The sequence below is a fragment of the Mustela erminea genome, chromosome 13 (genome assembly GCF_009829155.1).
Source record: "Mustela erminea isolate mMusErm1 chromosome 13, mMusErm1.Pri, whole genome shotgun sequence".
NCBI classification, from domain to species: domain Eukaryota; kingdom Metazoa; phylum Chordata; class Mammalia; order Carnivora; family Mustelidae; genus Mustela; species Mustela erminea.
In genome coordinates this window covers 18358323-18386322 of record NC_045626.1, presented here as the reverse complement: position 1 = coordinate 18386322, position 28000 = coordinate 18358323, and the positions used below count along the sequence as shown (strand labels likewise).

The 28000-nt window shown below is 37.8% G+C and overlaps 1 protein-coding gene across 4 annotated transcripts in view; it reads left to right on the top strand.

Moving 5' to 3' along the window:
- The window catches only part of WDR7 (WD repeat domain 7), a 363555-nt gene that overhangs the window by 11911 nt on the left and 323644 nt on the right, over positions 1-28000 (top strand). For all 4 annotated transcript variants that reach the window (XM_032310817.1, XM_032310818.1, XM_032310820.1 and 1 more), the window contains exons 2-7: positions 13799-13970; positions 18925-19031; positions 20343-20421; positions 23552-23726; positions 25961-26037; positions 26853-26972. In XM_032310817.1, coding sequence (XP_032166708.1) covers positions 13812-13970; positions 18925-19031; positions 20343-20421; positions 23552-23726; positions 25961-26037; positions 26853-26972 — 717 coding nt within the window. In that variant the 5' untranslated portion in view covers positions 13799-13811. The remainder of the gene's footprint in view (positions 1-13798; positions 13971-18924; positions 19032-20342; positions 20422-23551; positions 23727-25960; positions 26038-26852; positions 26973-28000) is intronic.

Sequence of the window (28000 nt, the reverse complement as noted above, 5' to 3'; positions counted from 1 at the left end):
TTAAATTAGGAAGCCAGCTTATTTTTTGTTTTTTTTTTGTCATCTATAAAAGCCTTTCTTTTAAAAAAGCTTAAATGTCAAAAACAAACAAAGCCATGGGAGGTAGACCCATGTTCATCAACTTACAGTGACTTGATTTACTGAGGCAGGCAAAGGGTGATTGCATTTTTGCTGCTCTTGTAGAACACTTTCTGTTGAGTTCTCTGCTCCCGTTTAATGCAGATATTTTCTGAATTGTAATTTCTCAGATACGCGATGATGCGTCTCTTCCACTTTTGCCTCATTTATGTAATCACTTCCCTTCCTCCCCTCATGCTTCCTCCCTCTTTCCATCTCCATTGACTGTTAGAAAGTAACAGTCACATGTCTTTGTCTACCGCCTCTGGCCTTACATATCGCATCAAACCCCATGATTTACTATTTTTCTTTATTGTCTTATATTTTCTTTTCCTTTCAAAACTTGTAATTTTAGCTAAGTTTCTTATCTCTGTGCACTCAGGCTAGTTGTAGTAGCATCGTATTTGTTTCCCTGTCTGTAGTGTTTTCCTCCATGTTAATCTGAAATTTATACTATGTTGCTGAGTTTTAGCAAGTCGCTTCTCTATTTAGAGAACTACTTATAGGTCACTAAGTCTCTTTAGTCTGATCCTGCTCAAGACTAATGTGAAACCCTGTAATATCTTCTCCCTTCTCAAAACCTATAGTTAGTAAATTCTGGTTAGGTGTAGAATAATTTGTCGCATGTATTAGAATCCGATGTCTTGATGACTTTACTGGGCATCTGTATCATAATAATAGTCCTTTATGTAGAGGACTTTTAGTATTTCAAAATGCTTTTTCTTTTCTCTTGTCCTCATAGTGCCCTTTTGTAGAACCTATATCAAAATCTATGTTGCATCTTTATCAACTTGGTGCTCTGAACACCAGATCCTATCTATTGTATCTCTAAACAGCTCTCCTCTTCATCTTATTATTGCTGGTCTCACCACTACTACCTTGCATCATACATTTATTAAAGACCTTTTTTTTTTTTTAAAGATTTTATTTATTTATTTGACAGAGAGATATCACAAGCAGATGGAGAGGCAGGCAGAGAGAGAGAGAGAGAGGGAAGCAGGCTCCCTGCTGAGCAGAGAGCCCGATATGGGACTCGATCCCAGGACCCTGAGATCATGACCTGAGCCGAAGGCAGCGGCTTAACCCACTGAGCCACCCAGGCGCCCCTATTAAAGACCTTCTTTATGCAGACATTATGCCAAGCATTATGTGGTGAATACACAGATGTGGTTCTTGATCTTAGGAAACATGAGCATAAAGAGTAGCAGGGGAGAGTAGTAGTCGTTTGTTCATTAAACACAAAAATGCAGAAATAAGTAATGGAGATTGGGATAAATTTCAGTATCATCATTTCTTACCAGCAGTAGTGCAGTAGCCCCACTGGTCTTCAAACCCAGAATTTTATCTCTATCCATGGTATTGCAGCTAGAGTGATCTTTCTGAAAAGCAAATTCAGATTCCAAACACTTGACCTGTTTGCTATTGCTGTCAGGTTGCACTCCACACTCCTTCAGATGGCTGATCAAATCTTTTATGATTTGGTGCAAATCGACCTGTTGTTTCTTGTCTCATCATTTGGCCTTTGTGCTCTGAATGCCAACTCTACTATTTTCTCTGTCGAGAAAGAATTGAGCTCTCTTACCTATGGGATTTAGAACATGTGATTCCCTAAGCTTCTTCCTGGGTTAATTCCTACTCATTCTCACCATTATTTCTTCCAAGAGTCCTTCCTGGAGCCATTAGAGTGTAGGTTAGGATATCTGTCTTTTGTGTCTTCACAAAGAGATTTCTCCTATATCACACTCTGTCGTCATTGTTTGCTTGTATGTGTATAAGCCCCATTGGATAGTTGAATTGTGTCCATTTTATCTATTGCTGTAATGCCATGCTATAGGCAAAAAATGAAAACTTGGGAAGTGCTGCTTTCAAATGTATACTAATTATTGTTATTAGGAGACTGATTTTAGTTTGAAAGCTGTTTAAGTATCACGTAGGAGTTTGTAGCATTACTTGTAATAAAGTCATGCAGAAGTGAATTGCCATATTTGCAGATAATAGAATTGTGTCTGAAAAGCATATACAGTAGTTCTTTTATGTTATAGCAGAAAGTCGTTGAAAGATCATAACCTTATTAAAAATCCAACTTTATAAAATATGAAATGGCAGTGCTGGAAGAAACCAGTGGCTGTGGAAGCAGAATCTGAAGATGTAGCAAAACCAGTCTTTTTAAAAAATTATTTACTGACCATTTTCCATGTGCTAGGTATTTCACTAGTTGCATTACATGTACTGTTTCTCTCAATCATTAGGACAGCTTTCTTTCTTTCTTATTTATTTATTAACATATACGTATTATTAGCCCCAGGGGTACAGGTCTATGAATTGCCGGGTTTACACACTTCATAGCATCCACCATAGGCACATAACCCTCCCCAGTGTAGGACAGCTTTCTTGAAAGAGGGTATAATTGGGGCACCTAGGTGACTCAGTCGTTAGTAAAGGTCAAGCCCCGCATCGGGCTCTCTGTTCTGCGGGAAGCCTGCTTCTCCCTCTCCCACTCCCTCTGCTTGTGTTACCTTTTTCACTGTGTCTCTCTCTGTGAAATAAATAAATAAAATCTTTAAAAAAAAAAAAGAAAAAGAGGGTATTATTGTCCATCTTTTACACATGGGGAAGCTGAGACCCAGAGGGGTAACTTTTTCAAGATTCCACAGAAGAGCCAGGATTTGAATACAGTTCTGATTGTTAAGTTCGTTTGGTTATGATTATTTTTATTGTTGTTGACTGAAGTACAGTTATATTTCTATACAGAATGAGAAATAGAGGAGATTCATTGAAATAGAGAAATACATGAAATTAAAGCAACCACCTGGGATGATTTAGAGGTAGACATTGAGATCCTTGCTCTTTGATTTTCTTGACTTCAAAAGGATTCAAAATTAATTTTATAAATAAATCTTAGGGAGAAGCTTTAGAATTGGTATGATCAAAGACTGCATGATTAGTGGCATAGTGAGTGGTAGCATCTAGGACTCCTGATACTTGACTGTGAAGCTTGATCTGTTAATTTTATTTAATAACCAATCTCAATTTAATTTTAAGCATGATTTTGTTACAAACATGGATGAAAATTGAGCATTTCTAGTATTCTTCTGCTTCTAGAGGCATCTAGTCTTAGCCCCTGTCTATTTATAATTTGAAAGCTAACATTTTTCTTTGATCTATTAGTGGCAAAATATGAATATATTGTACACAATATTTTAGGGAGTTAGATAATTTTCTTCAGAGTTTTTATTAAAGTTATATCATTAATATGACATATCATATTAATAATTTGTTCAATCACTTTTGCTTTGGGCCTTTTCCATGAAAATAGGAATTTTTAAAAATCTCAATCGTATTCCAGGACTTGTTTCATTCCCATTTAATATAAAACTTTTTTGGAACATGTTTAACTCCCTTCATACACTAGGTGATAGTGTTGTAAACAAGGAATGGATTATTAGCTAATTAATAGAGCAGTTGAATGATGATGGTTGGAAAACTGCATACTCTGTATTTAAATTCCTCTTAACTCTCCGTGTGGTGCCCATTTAGAGTGTCTTGGCTTATCTGTTACTCAGTTTGAAGAAATTCAAACTTAAGTTCCTGTGTCCTGCCCAATTATAGGGTTAGGTCCTGGCTAATTTGCCCATTTGTTGTTTTAATCAGTCACTTAGACTCAGTTACCAGGTGGAAGCCTCAGTCAGTTCTTTTTGGAGGTATTTGACTGTGATAGTGTGGTATCGTAAGCCAGGGTATCCTTTATTTCGTGTTATTTCATTAGTGCCTTTGGTGGCTTTTCTAAAATTACACCTTAAGACCCAGCAATTGCACTACTGGGTATTTACCCAAAAGATACAAATGTAGTGATCCAAAGGGACACATGCACCCAAATGTTTATAGCAGCAATGTCCACAATACCCAAAGTGTGGAAGAAACTTAGATATCCATCAGCAGATGAATGGAAAAAGAAGATGTGGTATATATATACAATGGAATACTATGCAGCCATCAGAAAATGAAATCTTGCCATTTGCAATGATGTGGATGGAACTAGAGGGCATTATGCTGAGCGAAATAAGTAAATCAGAAAAAGACAATTATATGATCTCTCTGATACGGGGAATTTGAGAGGCATGGTTGGGGGGGCAGTGGGGGAAAGGGAGGGAAAAATGAAACAAGACGGGACTGGGGAAGGAGACAAACCATAAGAGACTCTTAATCTCAGTAAACAAACTGAGGGTTACTGGGGTGGAGGAGAGGGATAGGGTGGTTGGGTTATGGACATTGGGGAGGGTATGTGCTGTGGTAAGTGCTGTGAATCGTGTAAGATTGATGATTCACAGACCAGTACCCCTGAAACAAATACATTATATGTTAAAAAAAAATGTTTTGAAGCATTTGTATTTTTGATGAACTGAGATTCTAATTTTTTTCCTGTATATATTTCCTTGTATTAAGAGTGTTCACACATACAGTGCTCATATAATGAACTAAAGATACCTTATCCTGTTCCTTTGATTTCTTCTCTGTTCTTTTATCTAAGCTGTATATTCACGTGGTATATAGGGTCAGATAGATCTAGAAGACTTTATTACACCAAAAAGCATGAGAGAAAAAAAAAATATGTTGAAAACCCAAAGGTTGGGGGGGTAAAAAAACCCAAACAAACAAAAACCCAAATGTCTATAGCCAGTGATTGAGGATTATGTGAAATTTTAGGTAATTCACAGGCCATCCATTGGTTTGGTTGTAAGTGACAAGTACCATGGAAGGAAAGACTCTCTGTCTCAGTGTAAGGTAATGAATGAATCTCTAAAATGGCCCAGGTTATTAAATAAATACCAGTGACTAAATTATAGAAAGCATCTTATAGATCATGTTTCTTTATTTTTTATAAAGATTTATTTATTTATTTATTTATTTATTTATTAAGATTTTAGTTATTTACTTGACAGACAGAGATCACAAGTAGGCAGAGAGGCAGGCAGAGAGAGAGGAAGGGAAACAGTCTCCCCGCAGAGCAGAGAGCCCGATGCGGGGCTTGATCCCAGGACCCTGGGAACATAACCTGAATCGTAGGCAGAGGCTTTAGCCCACGGAACCACCCAGGTGCCCCAAGATTTATTTATTTATTAGAGAGGGAGCATGCACTGTGTGTATGGGAGTGAGGAGAAGGGCAGAGAGGGAGAATCTTCAAGCAAACTTCCCACTGAGTGGGAGCCTGTTGCGGGGCTGGATCCCATGACCTATGAGATCATGACCTGAGCTAACACCAGGAATCAGGTGCTCAATTAACTGAGCCACCCAGGTGCCCCAAGATCATTTCTTTATAATGATAGTTTCTTCAGTACATGTTCCAAGAAATTCCTGTTAATTATTACACCATAACCAGATTTCTAGGTTTTAAGGAATTAATACTCATTGTACTGTATCTAGTCAAAATAAGTACTAAAAATAATATGTCTTTTCTTTGATTCAGAAATTCAAGTTAGAATCTCATAGTCTCTCAAATTTTCATGAATAGAATGTGTTTATTCTGTATGCTAAAGGGAATTGTAAGCTCTTAAGAAAGGTTAGTAGTATCTATGTTCCAAGAATAATTTGTTTCAATGGAGAACATGTTACTGTACCTTAAAAAAGCTTGTTAAAATTAAAAGTGTTCATACATTAGGTACATGTTCATTTTGGTGTATATGGCATTAATTTTATTTATATATAAATATGTATTTAATACACATACCTCACAGTGTTTCTTCCTTGTCGCTGGTGAGTAGATGTTTATACTTTAAGGAGAAAATAAATTTTTTTTTGTTCTTTCTTCCATGTAATTCATTTTTTAAAATTTTTATTTAAATACCAGTGAGTTAACATACAGGGTGATTAGTTTTAAGTGTACAGTGTAGTGATTCATCATGTCCATACATTACCTGGTAGTCATCACAAGTATACTCCTTAATTCCCATCAGCTATTTTACCCATCTTCCCACCCATCCCCTATGTCTAGTAACCGTCAGTTTGTTCTCTATTAAACTTTTTATTTTCTAGAAGAAAAGTGTTACTCTCTCAAAAAAGTGATAGGAAGAATTCAGAACCTTCCAGGAGAGAGCTACAAAATTATTTGATTTCTATTTGATTTTCTTGTTTGGTTAACTGTGTTGGACCAGGTTATTTTCATTTATATTGAGAAATAAGAGTGGTGAAATCTTATCAAGAAGCTGCACGTGCTACGTTGACCGTACATCCCTTTAAGAAGTAAGATTCCATTATTTATTTTTTAAAAGATTTTATTTATTTGAGTGAGAGAGAGAGCAAGAGAGCAGGAGTGGGGGTGGGGGCAGAGGTGGGGGGAGATGACTCCCCACTGAGCAGGGAGCCCAACTCGGGGCTCTATCCCAAAACTCTGAGATCATGACCTGAGCTGAAGGCAGACGCTTAACCAGCTGAGCCACCCAGGTGCCCCCAGTAAGATTGCTTTTAGAATACACTTTTGCACTAGTAATATTTCACTGAAACTGGAAGAATCCGTGCTCCCCAGATTGATACATGAATTTGATGCAGCTCTAGGCATAATCATGACTCATCAGGCTTTTCTGCAGACATTTACAAGCTGATCTTTCAATTTGTGTGGAAGTTAAGAGGACCTAGAATATCCAAAGGAATCTTGAGAGTAAGAACTAGCACACTTCAGTGCTGAAAGGAAATATTTTTTTTTTTTTTTTTTTTTTTTAAAGATTTTATTTATTTATTTGACAGAGAGAAATTACAAGTACACTGAGAGGCAGGCAGAGAGAGAGAGAGAAGGAAGCAGGCTCCCTACTGAGCAGAGAGCCCGATGCGGGACTCGATCCCAGGACCCTGAGATCATGACCTGAGCCGAAGGCAGCGGCTTAACCCACTGAGCCACCCAGGCGCCCAGGAAATATTGATGTGTTCTTTGGATGTGGAAATTTCTTGAATTCTCTTATAAATTCAGCAGGACTAGCTTTTATATATTGGACTTGTATAAAATTGAAGTATACATCCATTTTACAGTGACCTCCCTAAACCATCTTAAGTTTGTCTTTCACATGTTGATCAGCTCATGATGAATTTTAGCTATCTTCTGCTGGCGTGAGAAGGGGCTCGGCCGCAGGATGATGCTTGTATTTGTTTCCTTGTCCTCTTCTCCCCTCCAACAAAGCCCCCCCTTACTTGTAGGGTCTTAACCTTTTTCCTTGTTGTAGTTCTTTGTCTTTCTTCTTACCACATATGTTTGCCATGGATTTTATTTTTACATATTTGGGGGTGTAGTATATCTGTGCAGTGAGAAAGATCATAATATTTATGTATAAGAAAACTTAAAAATGGGGCACCTGGGTGGCTCGTTGGGTTAAAGCCTCTGCCTTCGGCTCAGGTGATGATCCCAGAGTCCTGGGATCGAGTCCCGCATCGGACTCTCTGCTCGGTGGGGAGCCTGCTTCCTCCTCTCTCTCTGCCTGCCTTTCTGCCTCCTTGTGATCTTTGTCTGTCAAATAAATGAATAAAATCTTAAAAAAAAAAAAGAAAACTTAAAAATTGTGGTCTTAAACTAATAGAGCTTATTTTTCCTATATAACAAAAAGTCTAGCGTAGGGTAAGGAAGTACTGTAAAGCCTGAGCGCTCTTATTTTTTGAACTAGCCCAGCATCATTAAGGATGTCTCCATGTCTGGCAAGAGAGAGCAGAGCCAGTGTCAAAATGTCCTTGACGGGTCTTTTCTGCCTCCAACTTTTGAACATTTCCCCCAAGCCCATTTCTCCACACTCTGCCCCCAACTTTGACTTAATAACCTCGTATCCAGGAGGTTTTACTATCCGAGACCCAGGAGCACAAATCCACTTCTCCACATGAGTCTTACAGGTAGGACTTTGTCTCTGCCCCTGCCCCACTGGCCCAGCCATGATCTGAAACTGTATGCACCTGGTTTTTCTCAATACCATCTTCCGGTTGACCACTAAGCCCTTTTGATTATTATTTACTTAGAAGTTGTTTCTGTTTATTCTGCATTTGATTGGAACCACCCTAATCCCAGTAGTAAGACTTCCATAGCAGCTACTGATTCTGAGTCCCACTACAGTTTCATGTTTCATTTCAGGTATCCTTTATGATTATTTACCTTCTAAATATTTCACTTAACAGGTACTTTCTAGGGGCATCTGGGTGGTTCAGTCAGTTAAGCGTCTGCCTTCGGCTCAGGTCATGATCTCAGGGTCCTGGGATGGAGCCCTGCATCAGGGTCCCTGCTCAGTGGGGAGCCTTCTTCTCCCACTGACACTCCCAGTGCTTGGGCTCTCTTGCTCTCTCTGTCAAATCTAAAACAAAACAAAAAAAACCAAACCCCCCAAAACAGGTACTTTATGTTTAGATCTTTTTTTTTTTTTTAAGATTTTATTTATTTATTTTTAAAGAATTTATTTATTTGTTTGACAGATAGAGATCACAAGCAGGCAGAGAGGCAGGCAGAGAGAGAGAGAGAGAGGAGGAAGCAGGCTCTCTGCTGAGCAGAGACCCCCTCCCTGATGTGGGGCTCGATCCCAGGACCCTGTGATTATGACCTGAGCTGAAGGCAGAGGCTTTAACCCACTGAGCCACCCAGGCGCCCCAAGATTTTATTTATTTATTTGACAGAAGGATCACAAGTAGGCAGAGGCAGGCAGAGAGAGAGGGGGGAGCAGAGAGCTGATTAGAGAGCCTGATGGGGGGCTTGATCCCAGGACCCTGAGTTCATGATCTCAGCCAAAGGCAGAGGCTTAACCCACTGAACCACCCAGGCACCTCTATTTAGATCTTTTAGTATACCAGCCGAGAAATAACACTGGGCATAATTTAAGGACCTTTGACAAGGGTATGTTTTACACACACACACACACACACACACACACACACATATATGGGTTAGGACAGGTTAGTTTTTACTGTCTAATTTCCACTGGAATATAGCAGTGAATTTTGGAATCTGGTTCCTGCTGCCCCTGTCCCCAATGTAAGACAGAAGATAGTAACTCCTTACCTTTGTTAGAATTTACTTTTTCCTCAGATACTCAATTAACTAGCTGATGTAGTATCTCCTGGGAAAGACATAGTGAAATTCTTATTTTTTATTTCCTGAGGGGTAATTGCTTTTTGGATAATTAATTAGTTTTAGGTTATGTTCTTCTTTTTTGTTTTCAAAGATTTTATTATTTGAGAGAGAGAGAGAACACGCACACACGCACGTGGGCCTGGAGGCAGGCAGAGGGAGAGGGAGAAACAAACTCCCTGCCGAGCAGGGAGCCTGACGTGGGGCTCCATCTCAGGGTCCCAGGATCATGACCTGAGCCAAAGGCAGATGCTTAGCTGACTGACCACCCAGACGCCCCAGGTTATATTCTTTAAAAGGATATATTCCTGTTGTGGGTTGAGTTATGCTCCCCTAAAATTCCTTTGTCGAAATTCTAACTTCCAGTACTTCAGAATGTGACCACATTTGGACATAAGTAGGATTTTAATGGAGGTCATCAAGCTAAAATGAGGTTATCAAGATGGGTCCTAATCCAGTATAACTGATGTCCTTATTAAAGGGGGGGGGAAATTTGGAGACAGATGTGCAGAGACAGATGTGCCCACAGGGAGAATGCCATACGAGCATGGAGATGGCCTTCTACAAGCAAGGAGAAGGGCCTGGAGTGGATCCTTCCCTTCACAGTGAATCCTGCCTACATCTGATTTCAGATTTGAAGCCTCAAGAACTGTGAGACAGTACATTCTGTTGTTAAAGCTCTTCAGTTTGTGGTCGTGTCAGCCTTAGGAAACTAATCCAGTTCTGTATGAAAATCCTTCATTGCCCTTAATGAGAATTCCTCTCAGATTCTTGTTGACTTGTTGACTGGGGGGATGTGGGATATTTGTTTTTTTTCCTAAATCTTTATAATTATTTTAGTTCTGGAAAGTTTGAGTTAGAGATTGATATGTTTTCTAATGATATATTTTATGCCTTTGTCATATTATGGATGATTACTTTCACTTGTTTTAGGGGCTATGAAATGCATTATTCTTCTAGGTTTCCTTGAGTTGCCTATTCACTCAAATACCAGAATGCTCTTTCCTTTTGCATCAGAGCAGGCCCATCTCCCCATAGCACACATATTCCTTAGTCCTGAATCCCTATATTGGATTTTCTTTAAGCAAAACAATATGCACTGAATATGACTCCTCAAATATAGAGAAATGGTGTTCTTTCCAGATCCTACCATATTGTCTTCAGTGCTGTGAGCTTTTTTTTTTTTTTTTTTTTTTAAAGATTTTATTTATTTGACAGAGGTCACAAGTAGGCAGAGAGGCAGGCAGAGAGAGAGGAAGGGAAGCAGGCTCCCTGTTTCACAGAGAGCCCGATGCGGGGCTCGATCCCAAGACCCTGGGATCACGACCTGAGCCGAAAGCGGAGGCCTTAACCCACTGAGCCACCCAGGCGCCCCTGTGAGCTTATTTAATTGAGATAAATCTTTGGGTGATATTGGGTGATATAATTTAATACTGAATGTTTTCAACATGGAAAAATGAACTTCTTCCAGATTCCCTTTTTGAGAAAGTCATTGTTGGATATGTTTTTCAGCCAGGAAACATGCTGTACCTGTTTTATTAAAATTGGTTCAGTGCTCTGTTTCATTTTCTGATATCAAATAGAAATACGCAAAAAAAAAGAAATGGAAATAATTGTATTGTGGTAGCCTATGAAATGGTGGACATGATATATATATATATAAGGTTATATTAATAGGAAGTGAACTTGAAATTTTTTCCTTAAGTACATCCCTTTTACTAGTAGCAAAAAGTGAAGTTTTGGGGGATGTAAAATGATGAAAGTCATGTATTCTAATAAAAAATAAAAGATTTAAATAATACAGATTTTTAGAGTTTTTACTTGCCTCATTTTCTTTCCAGTGAGTTTTTTTTTTCCCCACACTAATACCTCCAATTCTAGTAGAACACCTCAGCATTTATTCTCCTCTCCCACCCCCCCCAATATTTTTAACCTTCCTCTCTGGCAGTATTCTTCAGGGATTTTTCTTATAAAAGGTAACAGAAAATGGCGTGGTAGAGAGAGAGTGTAAGTGCATGAGGAAGGAAAGGGCAGAGGGAGAGGGAGAGAGAGAATCTTAAGCAGGTTCCATGGCTGAGCCCAATGCAGGGCTTAATCCCAGGACCCTGAGATCATGACCTGAGCTGAAATTAAGAGTGGATGCTTTATGAAAAAGAGCTCCACATCACTCAGCATCAGGGAAATACAAATCAAAACCACAATGAGATACCACCTCACACCAGTCAGAATGGCTAAAATTAACAAGTCAGGAAATGACAGGTGCTGGCGAGGATGCGGAGAAAGGGGAACCCTCTTACGCTGTTCGTGGGAATGCAAGCTAGTGCAGCAACTCTGGAAAACAGCATGGAGGTTCCTCAAAATGTTGAAAATAGGGCGCCTGGGTGGCTCAGTGGGTTAAGCCGCTGCCTTCGGCTCAGGTCATGATCTCAGGGTCCTGGGATCGAGTCCCACATGGGGCTCTCTGCTCAGCAGGGAGCCTGCTTCCTCCTCTCTCTCTCTGCCTGACTCTCTGCCTACTTGTGATCTCTCTCTGTCAAATAAATAAATAAAATCTTTAAAAAAAAATGTTGAAAATAGAACTGCCCTATGACCCAGCAATTGCACTACTGTGTATTTACCCTAAAGATATAAATGTAGTGATCCGAAGGGGCACGTGCACCCGAATATTTATAGCAGCAATGTCCACAATAGCCCAACTATGGAAAGAACCTAGATGTCCATCAACAGATGAATGGATAAAGAAGATGTGGTATGTATGTATGTATGTGTGTGTATATACATATATACACATATACACACACAATGGAATACTGTGCAGCCATCAAAAGAAATGAAATCTTTACATTTGCCATGACTTGGATGGAACTAGAGGGTATTATGCTTAGCAAAATAAATCAATCCGAGAAAGACAATTGTCATATGATCTCCCTGATAAGAGGAATTTGAGAGACAACGTTGGGGGTTTGGGGGGTAGGTAAGGAAAAAATGAAACAAGATGGGATCGGGAAGAAGATAAACCATAGCAGACTCTTAATCTCACAAAACAAACTGAGGGTTGCCAGGCGGAGGGGCTAGGGAGAGGGTGGTGGGGTTATGGATATTGGGGAGGGTGTGTGTTATGATGAGTGCTGTGAAGTGTGTAAGCCTGACAAGTCACAGACCTGTACTCCTGGGGCTAATAATACATTATATGTCAATAAAAATAAGTAAATAAATAAATAAATAAATAAATATTAAAAAAAACACAAAAGCCTGGGATGCTTAACCGTCCGAGCTGCTCGGGCACCTCACCCAGTGACTATTCTTTAAAGCGACTTTAGTTTTAGTTTTTCTTTTTTTTCCTTATTTATTTATTTATTTATTTATTTATTATTTTTTTTATTTTTTAAAGATTTTATTTATTTGACAGAGAGGGATGCAGCAAGAGAGGAAACACAGCAGAGGAGTGGGAGAGGGAGAAGCAGGCTTCCCACTTAGCAGGATCCCGGGATCATGACCTGAGCTGAAGGCAGACACTTAACGACTGAGCCACCCAGGCGCCCTTTTTTTCTTTTTTAAGTGCGATAGTAGTTTAAAGAAGTCTTGTTGGAAGCAGCTAACAATAAGATCATGGCTATCAAACTAGTTTTCTTCACAGAAAATGGTTATTCCTTTAAGTATTTCTGAAAATTTCATGGGACCGTGTTAGCATTCTAAAGGGTATATGATTATACATGCATCATTTGTTGTCACTTAAAAATTTGGGGCAGAAAAAATCACTACAGTGACCATTGCTGATTGACCGTTTGTCAAGCCCTATAGGTGACCCCCTAGTGTCTCATAGGATCTGGCAGTCTTTTGTGGAGCCCTATTTGATTATTCCATTCTTCATTTCTCTCTAACTTCTCTGAACTAGTATTTAGTTTTTAGCCATACAGTTTGTAACACTTAAATCTGGTTGTTTTACCAACTAGATCTTGATTTTGTCATATGAAGAGTAATTCCTTGTATTTGTGCTCTCCTGTACTCCCATATACACTTAAAGAGAAATCCTTTTCCCTGAAGTTTCAGAATTTACAGTAAAAGACATTGATGATCTTGAGACATAATAGGTTTGTAGTAAATAGAGTTGATTGAGTTTTCCACTGAACATCCTCTTTTTAATGTTTAGCACACTGTGAAACAGCACTGAGTTTTTCTTGGACATTGGCATCTATTACTGTTTTGGAGACCTAACATATGTCTAGACCTTATATGTCACTGGCAGCATAGCAGAGTGAATAAGATCTTAGGTTTCGAAGTCAGGCCTCCTGGCTTTTGATTTGGGCTCCATTACTTTGCTTTTCACCTTCTGACTCTTTCAGACTCAGTGTCTCTATCTGTGAAAAAGGCATGACCATAGTACTTGCTGCATGATTTACTGTAAAATCTTAACTAAGATTTTAATTAGATTATATATATATAAAATGAAATTGTATGTATTTTCATATAGGTGTATCATATAAATATCATATATATTCAGGAGAATTTTTGGCACTTAGGACGCTCAACTTGGATTCATAATGCAAATGTAAGTTTTAGAAGGAATTATTGTAATACTTGACGTTATTCTTTTTCCAGGTTTGAAAACACAATGGCAGGAAACAGCCTTGTCCTACCCATCGTTCTTTGGGGTCGCAAAGCACCAACACATTGCATCTCAGCAGTACTTTTAACAGACGACGGGACCACAATTGTAACTGGATGCCATGACGGACAAATATGTCTCTGGGATCTTTCAATAGAATTAGAAGTGAGTATTTGAAATGCCTATTGTATGTTTTAGACACAAGGAGCTTCTTAAGAGAAAACAATAGTCCCAGAGTAATACTTGCCCTTGTAATATATTTTCTGTGAAATATGTTTTGATTCAAATTGCTTTTATGCAGGTTGATAATTTGTATTATTCATCAGAATTGACTTCTGCTGGTTTTTGGTTATTTTCAGTTGTTATATTTACCCTAAGTGGCTTAATATGTTATATTTAAAACTTTTCAAAAGGTGTTTATCCAAATACTGAAGCAAGCTTCCAAAAAAGAATTAAAAAATAGTTTTGGACATTTATACCTTCTAGGACGAATGTCTCGAAGAGAGCAAAACTTTTTATAAAGCATAAATTTAGTTGTATATATGGCCATTCTTTCCTACTGTGGAGTGCCCAGGGTGTTGTGCTCCTAGGCCTTCACAGTGGACAGACTAGGGAAGTAGAAGTTGGGAATAGACACACACACACACACACACTTCTAGTTATAATAAATAAATAGACTAATACCTCCAATTCTAGTTATAACACCTCAGGATTTATTCTCCTTTCCCCCCATATTTTTAATTTCCCTCTCTGGCAATTTTCCCCAGGGATTTTTCTGTAAAGGGTAACAGAGAAAATGGGGTGGTAGCCAGCACGGAATATAGGGCAGGCAGGTTGATCTTTTAAGTAATATTTCTTGTTTTTGTTACAGCCTTATTGAGATAAAATTCACATACTGTACAGTTCACTCATTTAAAGAAATTGTGTCATACACACACACACTTGCACGCGCACACATCTAGAAATACTATTCAACCATAAAAGAGAATGAAATCCTACCATTTGGGATGTGGATAGACCTCAGAGGGCATCATGCTAAGTGATATAAGTCAGACAGAGAAAGACAAATACTGTATGATCTCTCTTATATGTGAAATCTGAAAAAAAAAAAAAAAAATATATATATATATATATATATATATTTAAAATGAAGCTCATAGTGAACAGATTGGTAGTTGCCAGAGGTAAGAGTGGGGGTGGGAAAAATGGGTGAATTATTTTTGTTTTTTGTTTCTTTAGTTTAAATAAATTGAATTAAAAAAATAAAGTGTAGGGGCGCCTGGATGGCTCAGTTGGTTAAAGCCTCTGCCTTTGGCTCAGGTCATGATCCCGGGGTCCTGGGATGGAGCCCGACATTTGGCTCTCTGCTCGGCAGGGAGCCTGCTTCCACCTATCTCTCTGCCTGCCTCTCTGCCTACTTGTGATCTCTGCCTCTCAAATAAATAAATAAAATCTTAAAAAAAAAAAAAAAAGTAAAGTGTACATTACCAGAGTCAATTTTATAACATTTTCATTACCTCAGAAACATACCCTGCAATCTTTAGATATCATTCCCAATACCCCCATTTCCTCCCAAGGCAACCACCAATCTGTTTTCTATGTCTTTTTAGAATGTGCAATATATGTAAGGATGTTAATTTGATGTGATAAATATCCCATATCCCAAATAGAACTCCTCTGTAGGTTTACCTGTTCTGGGTATTTCATATACATGTAATGATATGTGGGTTTTTTTTTTTTTTTTTTTTTGGGTTTTTGTGACTGGCTTTTTTCACTTACTATAGTATTTTCAAAGTTCATCTGTATCGTAACGTGTGTCAATGTTTCATTTTTTTAAAATGACCAAATAATATTCCATTGCACGAGTATACTAAATTTATCAGTTAATGGGCCTTTGGGTTGTTGCATTTTGGCCTTACAGAATAATGCTGCTGTGCATATTTGTTTATGAGTTTTCGTGTGGGCATACGTGTTTGTTGCTCTTAGGTATACACGTCCGCATAGAACAGCTAGAGCTGGAAAAATTCACACACTTGAATGACATGTAAAGCCTAGGTATACATGTTGAAAAGTAGCTGAGAAGTGTCATGAAATGTGATTCACCGTCAGGATTGATAGCGAACTAAATATGAATCATCAGTGTAGTCGTGAAGAGAAAAAAAACCACACACGTTTTACTGGAATGATTACAAGCAGTAAGACTCACTTATGCGAGCTTAGAAACAATTCTTTCACGAATTTTGCTGCATAGATTTTACTAGAGTGTTATATTTATTTAAATTCAAGTAAGGGGGAAAAAAGTGGGGGGTGTGAGAAGTGTTGGGGGGCAGGAGTGGGCTAAGAGAGAAGTAGATCTTTTGAAAGATACTAAGGGAATTAGATTATTTATCCAGGGTAAAAGAAAGCTAAATAAAAGTTGGCTTGGTTCTTGACTTTAATATATGTGTTCATTCAGTGCAATTTGTTAAAGCCATCTTTTTCTTTCTTTAAATTCTAGAAAACTTCTGTATAATGAATGGAATACATTTCTCTTCATTAAAGAAACATGTTGATTTATGAAAATATTAAACTTTTCTATTTTTAGTTGCCTTTGTACTTAATGAAGATAGAGTTGAAAATATAGTTTCAGGGGCATCTGGGTGGCTCAGTGGGTTAAAGCTTCTGCTTTCAGCTTAGGTCGTGATAAATAAATAAAATCTTTAAAAAAAAAAGAAAAGAAAACAGTTTCATTTATACAGTTCTTTTGTTATTGTTGTTGTTTTTTTGTTTTTGTTTTTGTTTTTCTTTCATCTGAAAATGGGTGGCAAAGCCATATATTCTGGTTTTATTTTACAAATGTTCATTGTCAGTATTTATTTATTTACTTAAAAATTTTTATTTATTTATTTGGCAGAGATCACAAGTAGGCAGAGAGGCAGGCAGAGAGAGAGAGGGGGGGAAGCAGGCTCCCCGCCGAGCAGAGAGCTCGATGTGGGGCTCGATCCCAGGACCCTGGGATCATGACCTGAGCCGAAGGCAGAGGCTTTAACCCACTGAGCCACCCAGGCGCCCCCATTGTCAGTATTTAGAGATACCATTGTTTTTTGGTATTTTGAAGGTTTTTTTTTTTTTAAAGATTTTATTTATTTGACAGAGAGAGAGAAAGGGAAGCAGGCTTTCTGCTTCACTCTTGGTTCCAGTAGTCTTTTTCTAGATTTTTCTAGATTTCTATTTGTACAAGGGTCAACTGCATTTTATTCTTTTTGATTTTATTTTAAATGTGATCACTTTCTGAATTTCTCTTTTAGGTATTTTGTTGTTAGTGTATAGAAATGCAACTGATTTTTGTATGTTTATTCTGTATCCTGCAACTTTACTCAATTTGTTGATTAGTTCTAGCAGTGTTTTGGTGGAGTCCTTAAGATATATAGGATCATGTCATCTGCAAACAGAGAAAATTTTACTTCTTTTTTTCTGATTTGGATGCCTTTTATTTATTTTGGCAATATTTATTAGGCAATTATTGCCTCATTGCTCTGACTTAGACTTCCAGTACTATGTTGAGTAGCAGTAGCAAGAGTGAATATTCTTGTCTTACTCCTGATCTTAGAAGAAAGGCTTTCAGCTTTTCACTGTTGAGTATGTTGTTAGCTGTGAGCTGGCATATATTGCCTTTATAAAGTTGAGGTATATTCCTTCTACATTCATTTTGTTAAGAGTTTTTAATTATGAAAGGATACTGAATTTTGTCAGAAATTTTATTGTCTCTATTACGATGATCATGGGATGTTTATACTTGATTCAACATTTTTTATTTTTCTAGATTATGGTGGGAGTAAAGTCTAGTTCTAGTACTTGGTATGGCTGAAAGTGGAATTTCTTAACAAAGCCATGTACATTTGAAATAAAACTTTTGGTTAAGTTGATTTTCTTGGGAGAAATTAAATAATTGACCAAGAGCATAGTTTTTAGTGGAAGACTGCTGAATCTCTATATGGAGGTGGGGTTGGATGTATGAGAAAAATTTGGCTGCATGGGAAATTTTCTAGGCTCATTCTAACTAAAAACAATGGTTGATTCTTAGGTAATTAAAATAGAAATTTAGTCTTTGAGGAAAAAAAGGCATATTATATAACTAAGCATAAAAAGATTTGAAATTTTCTCTTAATTGTAGTTGTACGAAAGATGACTAGAATGAATTTTATTTGGAAAATCTCTTCAGTTGTTACATACCAGAACAGTATCAGTACTCTTCCTGTGGAATATTTAATTTTGAACAGTTTAGCTTTACTAATAAATTAGGATAAATTGTTTGTAAAATGGTCACCAGGATGGGTACAAAGGGACTTTGTTATATTCTATTCTTTTAATTGGGTATTGAGTATGTGGCTATTTAATGTATTCTTTATGTCTTACATACATATATTATAAATGTTATTTGCATGTATTAAATACTTAATTGAAAAATAATATCCTGAAATAACCTAAGGCCCTGAAGTAACCTGCAATAATAACATGTCACTTGGAACAAAGTGGATAAATTTGGGGGCTGATTGCCAGTATTTTAGAATAGTGGGTATTAAGCCATTTTTTCTGTAAGAAACTGTGTCAATAAATCATTGCTCTGTGAAGGTCATTCTTCATTCCTGGTAGTTAATGTTGCTACCAGCATTTGGGAGAGTGACCATCTTCTATTTTTTTTTGAGTTTTGAGTGTGTTAATCTAGAGACTCTAAATATGTTTTCAGGTCAATGAGCATATTATTTAAAGAATGAGTGGGGTTCAATTATTTTATTACTGATTCACATTCTTAATCTGATTCTTTAGTACACTGTAGCTTAGTGCGTTAAGACTGCCCTTGTTTGACCTCCAGCTTGGTCACTCCTTGTATGTGTTGAGCAAACAGTGTTATCTTTTGGTGCTCCAATTCTGACTTCAGAACTTACCTGGTAGGATGATTATGAGCATTAAATAGGTGAGTTGTTTACTGTTGTAAACTGTTGTTTACTCTCAGTTTTTGGTGTTTTGAGCAATTCTTCTCAAATCGGTATCTGTATATTTATATTGAACATTTCACAGGAGTCCTAAAATTTAATTTTTAAAAATTTGGTACTTATATCAACATATTGTGTATTTCTAGGTTAATCCTCGAGCACTGTTGTTTGGTCACACAGCCTCAATCACCTGTTTGTCTAAAGCTTGTGCTTCTAGCGACAAACAGTATATCGTGAGTGCATCTGAAAGTGGGCAAGTATTTCTTATTCACTTTTTTCCTCATAAGTCTTTATTGCAAATAGTACTAGTGTATTAGTGAATAGAGAATTTTTTTCTTTTGAATTATCTTTGAAATAAATGCTTCAGTTGTTTGAACTTAAAGATATTTGGAATATGGTTTTATAAATGTGAGTTTTACCTTTATTAATGATCTTTGTAATACTTTTATCATAATTTATGATTATGTTTTTGCCTTGCTTTTGAGAAACTCAGTATACTTTATTAGTTAAAGCTTGATCACTAATGCCCATGGTCTTTTTTACTGAGTTGGCAGACAACTGAATGATGGATAGGTTAGCATAAATTTGGAAGATGAAGCCATGCAAAGTTCATATACTAATGTTCATACATAAGGTAATTATATATTCCTGAGTCTTAGAATATAACTTGCCTTTAGAAAGAGAGAAATCATTAGATAATAGTTGTAGGGTTCAGAATGAAGAGTTTTAAACTTTTCTGGTGCATAGAAAATTATGTACATAATATGTTATTGGGGGGAGTTGGGGACCTAGAAGAGAAATATCTAAGAAGTTATTCCCTCCCCCATTAATCCCCAATTTGTGAACTTATAAAGAACCTTATGTAATGATAACAAGAAGGGGCAGCATCAGGTAAAAATATAGACCCTTTTGGATGTCCTATCTTTAGTTTGAGGTAGAAGGTTTTTTTGTTATGTACTTGATGTGTGTAATAAATACTGGATTAAAATTGGAATATTACATTTAATTCAGATAGGTTTGGAATTAAGTTGACCTCAATTTTTGCTTTGTGTTGTGCTAAATTTTCTAGCTGTGCTGATAACTAATGGAAAATCCTGGTGGTTTAAATTAACACTTTATTTCTTGTTTTTGTCACTTGACCCTGGTATATCATTTGGGGCTCTGTTTCACTATTATCCTTACTTGGAGGTTGAGGGTGAAGGGAGCAACCACTGACAGAAGCAGACACTGTCTGGAATGGAGGGAGAAGGAAAGTTCTGGAGGCCCTTGGGTCAGTTGTGGCTAGAACTACTCACAAGGTTTTACCAACCAAAAGGGAGCCAGGAAGTGCAGTCCTACCCTGTGCCCAGAAAGAATGTGGATGTAGGAGGGGATGGGGGGGCTTGGAGGGGAGGTGGGGATGGTGAGTGAGGACCAGAATTTTTCACAAACAGCAATAATGATTATACGCTACTTTTCCCTGAAATATATCAGTTTTAGTGAAAGATTAATATTAAAGCACTGTGACAAAGTTTGACAGTATTTCTAAAAATCAGATTTAAAGTCAGCTGTTTTTGTTTTATAGAGAGATGTGTCTCTGGGACGTGAATGATGGCAGATGTATTGAGTTTACAAAATTAGCCTGCACACATACAGGCATACAGGTTAGTATCTATTTCCGTAACCGCCCAAGTCAGCACAACTTATTACAGGTATACAGTTAAATGTTTTTTAAACATTGAGCCTAAATTTTTATATGAAAAATGGGTGGAGATGCGTAACAGGACAAGAAGACTACAGTTGGGGTAATACAAGTATTCCTCATCAGATGGCATAGTGGGGACATATTTAGTAGAGGAGATTCACGAGGAAAGGTCGGGAGGAAGCCAGTTACCACTGCCATGGTAACTGATTACCCAAGTGAGAGCCCCTTTATTAGTTTGATCTGTCCCCTAGATCCTAAGTAATGAATTCTCTCCTGCTAAAGCCTTTGTGGTTCCGTTCAAGCGTGACACAAATGGACCCACTTTACAGGTCATACCTGTTTATTACTTGTGCAGTTGGTCCTTGGGTACATTTTTTTGACTTTCTAACTGTTGAAGAAATGATTACTTTATGTCTGCCTTATACAAGAATTTACATAGGAATTTATAGTTTCTGATTTCTATTCCTGCTATCCCTTCTTTCTCTTTCATAATCAAGTTTTTTTTGTGCTTCAATTTATGCATCATTTACTCTGTTGAATATTGGGAAAATCTCATGTCCACTGAAAATATCATTTATGTTCTGAATGGGGCAGGAGAGGGAAGAGAAGAGAACTTTTGCTGAGTACTTACTGTGTAGGCATTTCTTTTATGGTGTTTCATTTAGTCTTCCCCACAGCCTTACAAATGAGATAGGAGTATACTATTTTACATAGAAAGAAGCTGATTAAATGACTTGTCCCAGTCTCACAGTGAGTTATTCCTGGCGCCAGGATCCCAAATCAGGTTTATCTTTCTCTTCTTTCAGTTACATCATACTGCCTCCCTCAAACAAATACAGTCATTTGTAGGGAAAGAAAACTTGTGCCAACAAAAATTAGAAAAGCGATAGAAAATGTTTCAGGGTGAGGTGGTGGGTTGTATAATAAAGTCTTTTTTTTTTTTTTAAACTTTCTTACCCTTGGAAAGGCCTTTTAAAAATTGCTTTTTCAGTGTTGTTAGAGTGTATGCTTTCTATTTAAGGGGCATATGTTATTTATTTTTTATCATATGATGAGTCACCAAGGTCTGTAGAGAAAATGGATAATAAATGATATACGGTTAGTGACTTTATATAGAGAAATTTATTTTGTGTCTTGAATTCATTGGAAATAAACATTTTAACTGTTGTATAATTCCATGATTTAAAAGCTTTTGGTTGACATTTTAGGAAAAATTCTTTGTTTATTCAGCTTATTTTTAGGGCGTGTTCTTTCTCAGATCCTGTATTAGGTCCTGCATTTAACTTGGCAGCCATCTCTAAGTAGAAGCAGCTCTTTGACAGGCTCACTGGTTCCTGTGTCATCTTCACTCTCTCAGGTTCAAGAGCGAGTTGTTTGTATAAGCAGAAATGGTAAACCTTGGTCACACTGGCACTTACTGAAATCACAAGGAGATGCCAACTTACTGAATTATCACATGGGCGATCCCTTTTTAATATTTGGAAAAATTGTTTCTCCATTCAGGATACTTTGTTTGCTAGTATGAACAGTGTCTAGGAAGCTGAATTTAGGTGTCAGAAGATTATTTGAGAGTACAGCTTTATTATTTTTTTTTTATTTTAATGCAATGACAGTTATACTGTATTCTTTTTTTATAGTGTATCTTTAAAGCAAAAGGTGAGAGTCATTTATCAGGCAAGGCGAATAAAATATCCCTGCCCCCAGGAGAGAGCTCTTCTCCTGACTGCAGTGCGCATGTCTCTCCTGGCTGGTGTCAGGTGGATATTGACAGAATTTGCTTCTGTGCATCCATCTTTTCCTCCTCGACCCTCTCCCCTTAGATGAGTCAGGGATCTCTACTGTCGCATAATCATGTGAGAGTGTCTGGCAGTCCCTGGGACCTCCAGGTTGTGTGTCCTGTTTTGGGGATCAACCTTCTAAGATCTAGAGCTGCCCTCTGTGGTCATCTGTGTTCTGTTAGACCCCCCTCTTGGAGTCTTAGTGGTGCCACCTTGCACCGAGTTAATGTGCTCTGTGATCAGTGTTTATGTTGAAGAAGTTGTGATTCTTGTTATACAGGGTACCCCATAGTTGAGGGAAGACTGTATTTCTTCACACGTATGTTGAACCCGAGAACAGGACTGATGAGTGTGGGAGCAGACTGGACCAAGGGTCGTTAGTTATTTCCCCCATTGTAGAATGGTTAGAGGATTGCCCTTTGTGCTCAGTCTAGCGTGCTGTCACGTGATTTGTGTGCTTTGGGAAGTAGTAGTCTGGTTATTAGATGTCTTCACCTGTTAATAATCTTCTAAGAGAATTATTCCACTAGGAGAGTCACCTTTTTTTTTTTGAAGCTAGTGGGAGACAGGTCCTTTGAGAAGTTGTTAGTCTTGTTTTGCTAGTTATTCTTCCTCTGCTCTTTGGTTGATAGAAGCCTGTCTTTTCCTTTTGAATTATATTTGGGATGAGTAACATGTAGCTCATGATTGTATTCGCTCTTCCTCTGTTTATCTTCCACGAAGTATAAATGTGGATTATGAGGATGATTTACATGGTTGTCTCATACTATAGTCTGAGATAACACACTCAGATTACTTAGAATTTCCTGCTCATTGTAACATGTTTGAACAGCAGTCATCTTCTAAATTTTATTTGGTCATAACTAGTAATTATAAGCCTATACCCACCTATTCCCATTCTAAAATTCATATTTTAAATTCATGAATTCTAAAATTCATATTTTTTGCTTTGCTTTGTGAAAAGATTGTTTTTGCTTTGATCTGTGAAGTTGATTTTATGGAGGTGTTTTATGAATTCATTCAACAGTTCTGTTTTAGATGCTATAGGAAGGTTAAAAATGAAGAATTACTGTGACTTCTGCTCCAGAATTATTCAAAAGGGAAGATGTTAGGAAGAGTAATTTTTGTGAGCTATTTTAAAATATCAATGTAATTTGGGGGATTGTGTATACATACGTAGACACCTATAATAAGTGCCATATAACACCTGTCTGGTACTGGGGAAATTGAGTGCCATAATAAGCATGATGAGTGCTTGTGAATCGAGTCTCAGAAGTAAAGGAGAACATTTAAAATTCTTTTCCCTTTTAGTTCTACCAGTTTTCTGTTGGAAATCAGAGGGAAGGAAGGCTTTTATGCCATGGCCACTATCCTGAAATCCTCGTTGTGGATGCCACCAGCCTTGAGGTGTTATATTCCTTAGTATCAAAGATCTCTCCAGATTGGATTAGCTCCATGAGTATTATCCGATCCCACCGAACACAAGGTCAGTGTGTGATGCCCTTTAGGGACTTGGGAGCCCTGACATGATAGGTACTTACTATAGAGTTCTGTATCATATATGATATATTTCATAAGCATAAAACATAAGTTTGAGGGAAGGAGTGGGGGCATCTGTGGTTGACAGAGTCGATGGGGGGCAGATCAAGAAGGGCCTTGTGTGCTAGCTAGGGAACATGGGTTTCGTCCTGTAGATCAGGGATTGGTAGACTTCTTCCATGAAGGACCACATACTAAGTATTTTAGGATTTGCAGTCCATGTGATGTGTTTCAATTACTCCATTCTGCCAGTGTAGCATAAAAGCACATAGTGTATAAGTGAATGAGCCTGTGTGTGTTCTATTAAAATGTTATTTACAAAAAACAGCCAGTGTGCTCAATTGATCCATGAGCGATAGCTTTCTGGTCCTTGCTGTAGGTGTTGGACAGCCTCTGGTAAGAATGCTCGAAGAGACTCAAGTTTTATTTTATTTTTTTAAGGATTTTATTTATTTATTTGAGAGAGAAAGTGACCATGAGGTGGGATGCAGAGGGAGAGGAAGAAGCAGGCTCCCCACTGAGCAGGGAGCCTGATGTTGGGAGCTCGATGCCAGGACCCTGAGATTAGGACCTGAGTCAAAGGCAGATGCTCAACCAAGTGAGCTACCCAGGCTCTCTGGGACTTGTGTTTTAAGCATCACTTTGGTGGCGTTGTTGAGAATGGTTTAGATGGGAGAGAATTTTAATACCCCAGTTGAGGGTGGTGCAGGTCTGAGGTCCAGCGGTGGCTGTGAAACAGAGTAGATGGGTTTGCAGCACTTGCCAAGGGCTTGTCTGCAGGGTATTGGTTCTGAAATTTGTTAACAGGTATTAGTGAAAAAGGAGGGCTCTGTGGTCACATATATTTGAGAGATGTTCAGTGAAATAAAACTGAACAGGCTTCTGTAATCTGGGATCTTCTTAAGTAGAGGCTTTTTAATGCCTGTTAGAGAATTACTGCTTTATTCAAGAGCATAGCAGTGAAAAAGAGATTCAACTTCATTTTCCAGGCAATAGGGAACTCATTATTAGTTCACCTGTAATCTTAGTTACAAGCCATGTTTTCTTTAAGAAAGGACTATATTTGTGACAAGCAGTTTGCATATTTTGAATTTTTGCATGATTTCCATATGAGATATACATGTACTTACTCTGGTTGGAACAGGATAGGCTGTCACTGATGAAAACTTTTGTGCTGTGCATGCACTTCTAAATATTACCAGTTTATAAACTTGCAAGAATATTAATCTGCATTTACCGTATTCTAGTCTTTGGATATTTGAGAATTTTAGCTGTATTGGGATATTCCACTTTAATATAAATTGACAAATTTGTGAGCAGTTGTTGTGTCTCTGGCCAGGCTCATGACTTGTAATCACTGCATCCCCGAGCCTTACGCTGTCTGGAGAACTGTGTAATACAGGGAAGTTTTTAGTTAAGGACAGCAAATGGTTCTTTTTTATAGTAGTAATAACTCATCTTGACTGATATACTGAGTGCTCTACCTGTGGTATGTCTTAATTCTCGTAGAACCCATTAAGCTCAGTACTGTTGTTACTCATTTGTATTTGCTTATTGAACTTAAGACAGGTTAGTTAAGTTATCCACAGTTTATCGGGTAGTTAGTGAAGAGATTTTCAAATCTCATTTCAAATCTCAGCCCTCATCCAGGGCTCCCTCTGGAGCCCAGGTGAGAGTTTCATGTATGTTTCATGTATGCTGTGATTGCTTTCTTACCTACAGCTTATGCATTCTGTTTTTAGGTCATGTCTTCTCTTGATCACAGTCTATGCAGGGTGTAATGTGCCATAGAATGTCTAGAAGTCAGGCAGAGTGGGTGGGACAGTGGGGAAATGAGTGTCTTTAAGACGTCAAGTGAGTGTGTTAATCCATGACAAATACTTAAAAGTGAATGTTGAAGAATAAAAATTCTTTGTTAAATCATCGAGTAATCATAGTGATCAGGAACATTTGAAATGATTAAAAGCTGGTTGATTAGAAATAAAAAAATTGAAGTAGCTGCAAACACCTTTTCCTTGAATTTCAAATTTGTTTCAAAATCTGGCTTCTGTTATTTCATGAAATATAGAATTATGCTCTTACACCAGTTAAAAAGCATTATTATTAATACAAGCCATGTTACTATTTGCAAAAAAGTATATTATATTTATAACCTTGGTTTCTTGGTCCCTCTCGACTTAGAGGACACTGTGGTCGCACTCTCAGCAACGGGCATCTTGAAGGTCTGGATCGTTACCTCTGAAATAAGTGGCATGCAGGTGAGAAGGATGCTCTGTTCTTACAGAGTCTTCAATTTTAGCAACGATAGGCCTCTCCCCTTTTTTCCTCAAGGGCCAGGAGAAAACTATTCTTTTTCAAGAGCCTTATTGACATAGTATTAGAACATCCCCTAGTATGTTGTCTCTGTAAGTGTATTATGTTTTTGCTTTTGATGGCAGACATCTGCTCTTTTGAGGATATGAAATAGAGAAATATACTGTACAAGATATAAAGTAGAGAAACACAGAAGAGCTGGCATTTTCCTCAGTTGCCTCTATTAAAGTTAAGAGATAGTTTGCTTGAGGGAAAAAAAACAAAGCAAACCAACACAAAAAGTACATAAAGCCAATTTTAGTTTTCTCTCTGTTGTTTGGGTTTGAATTCCTTGTAACTCTGTCAGTAGGAACAGTGGATCAGTATTTTGACAGTATCGATGCTAATCTCTACAGCTACTGAATTTTCACACACTCAAATTGGAGGAGGACCTGGAGGAATTGATTAGTTTTTTTTTTTTTAACCTAGAAGGACATATAGATACAGAATTTAGGATTGACTCACTTTTATCATCTGTTATTGCCACGGTGTTGACACTGATTATCATCAGCATTTTAATCTTGAGTAACTTTGTGTCAAGATATTGTGCCTGGTTGTGTTTGGAGAGTATTTTTGTTACCTTCCTTCTTACATGAGAGGTTAAAATGGTGAATATATCAAGTGATATCTTTCTTCCATTTTATTTATTTTTATCATTGTATGATAATTTTAACTGACAGCCAAACCATTCCTAACGTTTTACATATCTTTTTCTTTTCAGGATACTGAGCCAATATTTGAGGAGGAGTCCAAACCGATTTATTGTCAGAATTGCCAAAGCATTTCTTTTTGTGCATTCACACAAAGGTCACTTTTGGTTGTGTGCTCCAGATATTGGAGGGTAAGTAAGCCACATAAGTAAGAAGCTGTATTTTTACCCTTCGAGGTGTTGGTTTATTAGACTTCCAAAGATAATTATAAGGAAGAGCTTGGTCTAAGAATATTTTAACCCTTTGGAATTCATATGTGATTTTGATATCAAATTTGTAGGGGTTGGGATTTGGTTATATATCGTTGACCTTTTTTGTTCTGAGTTATAGAATGATTCTATTAATGATTATTAATTCATTGATCCTAATGTCTACCTTTTGCTACTGTTTCAGTCATTATTTCCTCAGCACAACATAAGCAGCGGCGGTGAATTTTCTGCAGGCTGACCTATCTTTGTAGTTTGTTGTTATTCCCAATGGCCATTCTGTTCAACTTGTTGGATTTGGGAAGGCTTTCCTACATCACTGGAGAGCTAATGATGAAAAGAGTTTGTTCCTTCTACCTTGCTAGACTTCAGTATTTCCATAACAGAAAAAGAACCAGCATGTTTTGACCACTTGTGCCTAGCATATATTTCAAAGCTTTCCATGTATTGTTTCTTTAAATCCTCACAGCTCTCTGAGGGGTGGTGTATTGATCACCTAATCCTGCATAACAGATTACTCCAAAATTTAGCAATTTAAAACAATACATGTTTATCAGTCCCCCTCTGGTTCATGTATCACAGCCCGAGCTGTGGGTGTGCAGTCTGGGCACGGCTTAGCTGGGCGCCTCTGGCTCGGGGTCTCCCACAGGCTGCAGTCAAGGTGGGAGCCAGGATCGCAGTGTCCTCACAGGAGTCCCGTAGGGTGGTTCTGCTTGCAAGCTTCCCCACCCACTGGTTAGCAGGCTTTACGTCCAGCTGACCGTTGGCTGGAGACATTGGTTCCCTGCGTGTGGGCCCCTCACAGTCTGGGAATGGTCTTCCTTCAGAGTAGTAAGCAAGCAAGAGGGGTTGTAGCCATGACCCACCTCTTCTCGGGACTTCAGTGTCTCCATTTCTCCCCTGGTCCGTTGTCTAGAAACGTCACAAAATTCCAGCGCGCTCAGGGTTGAGGA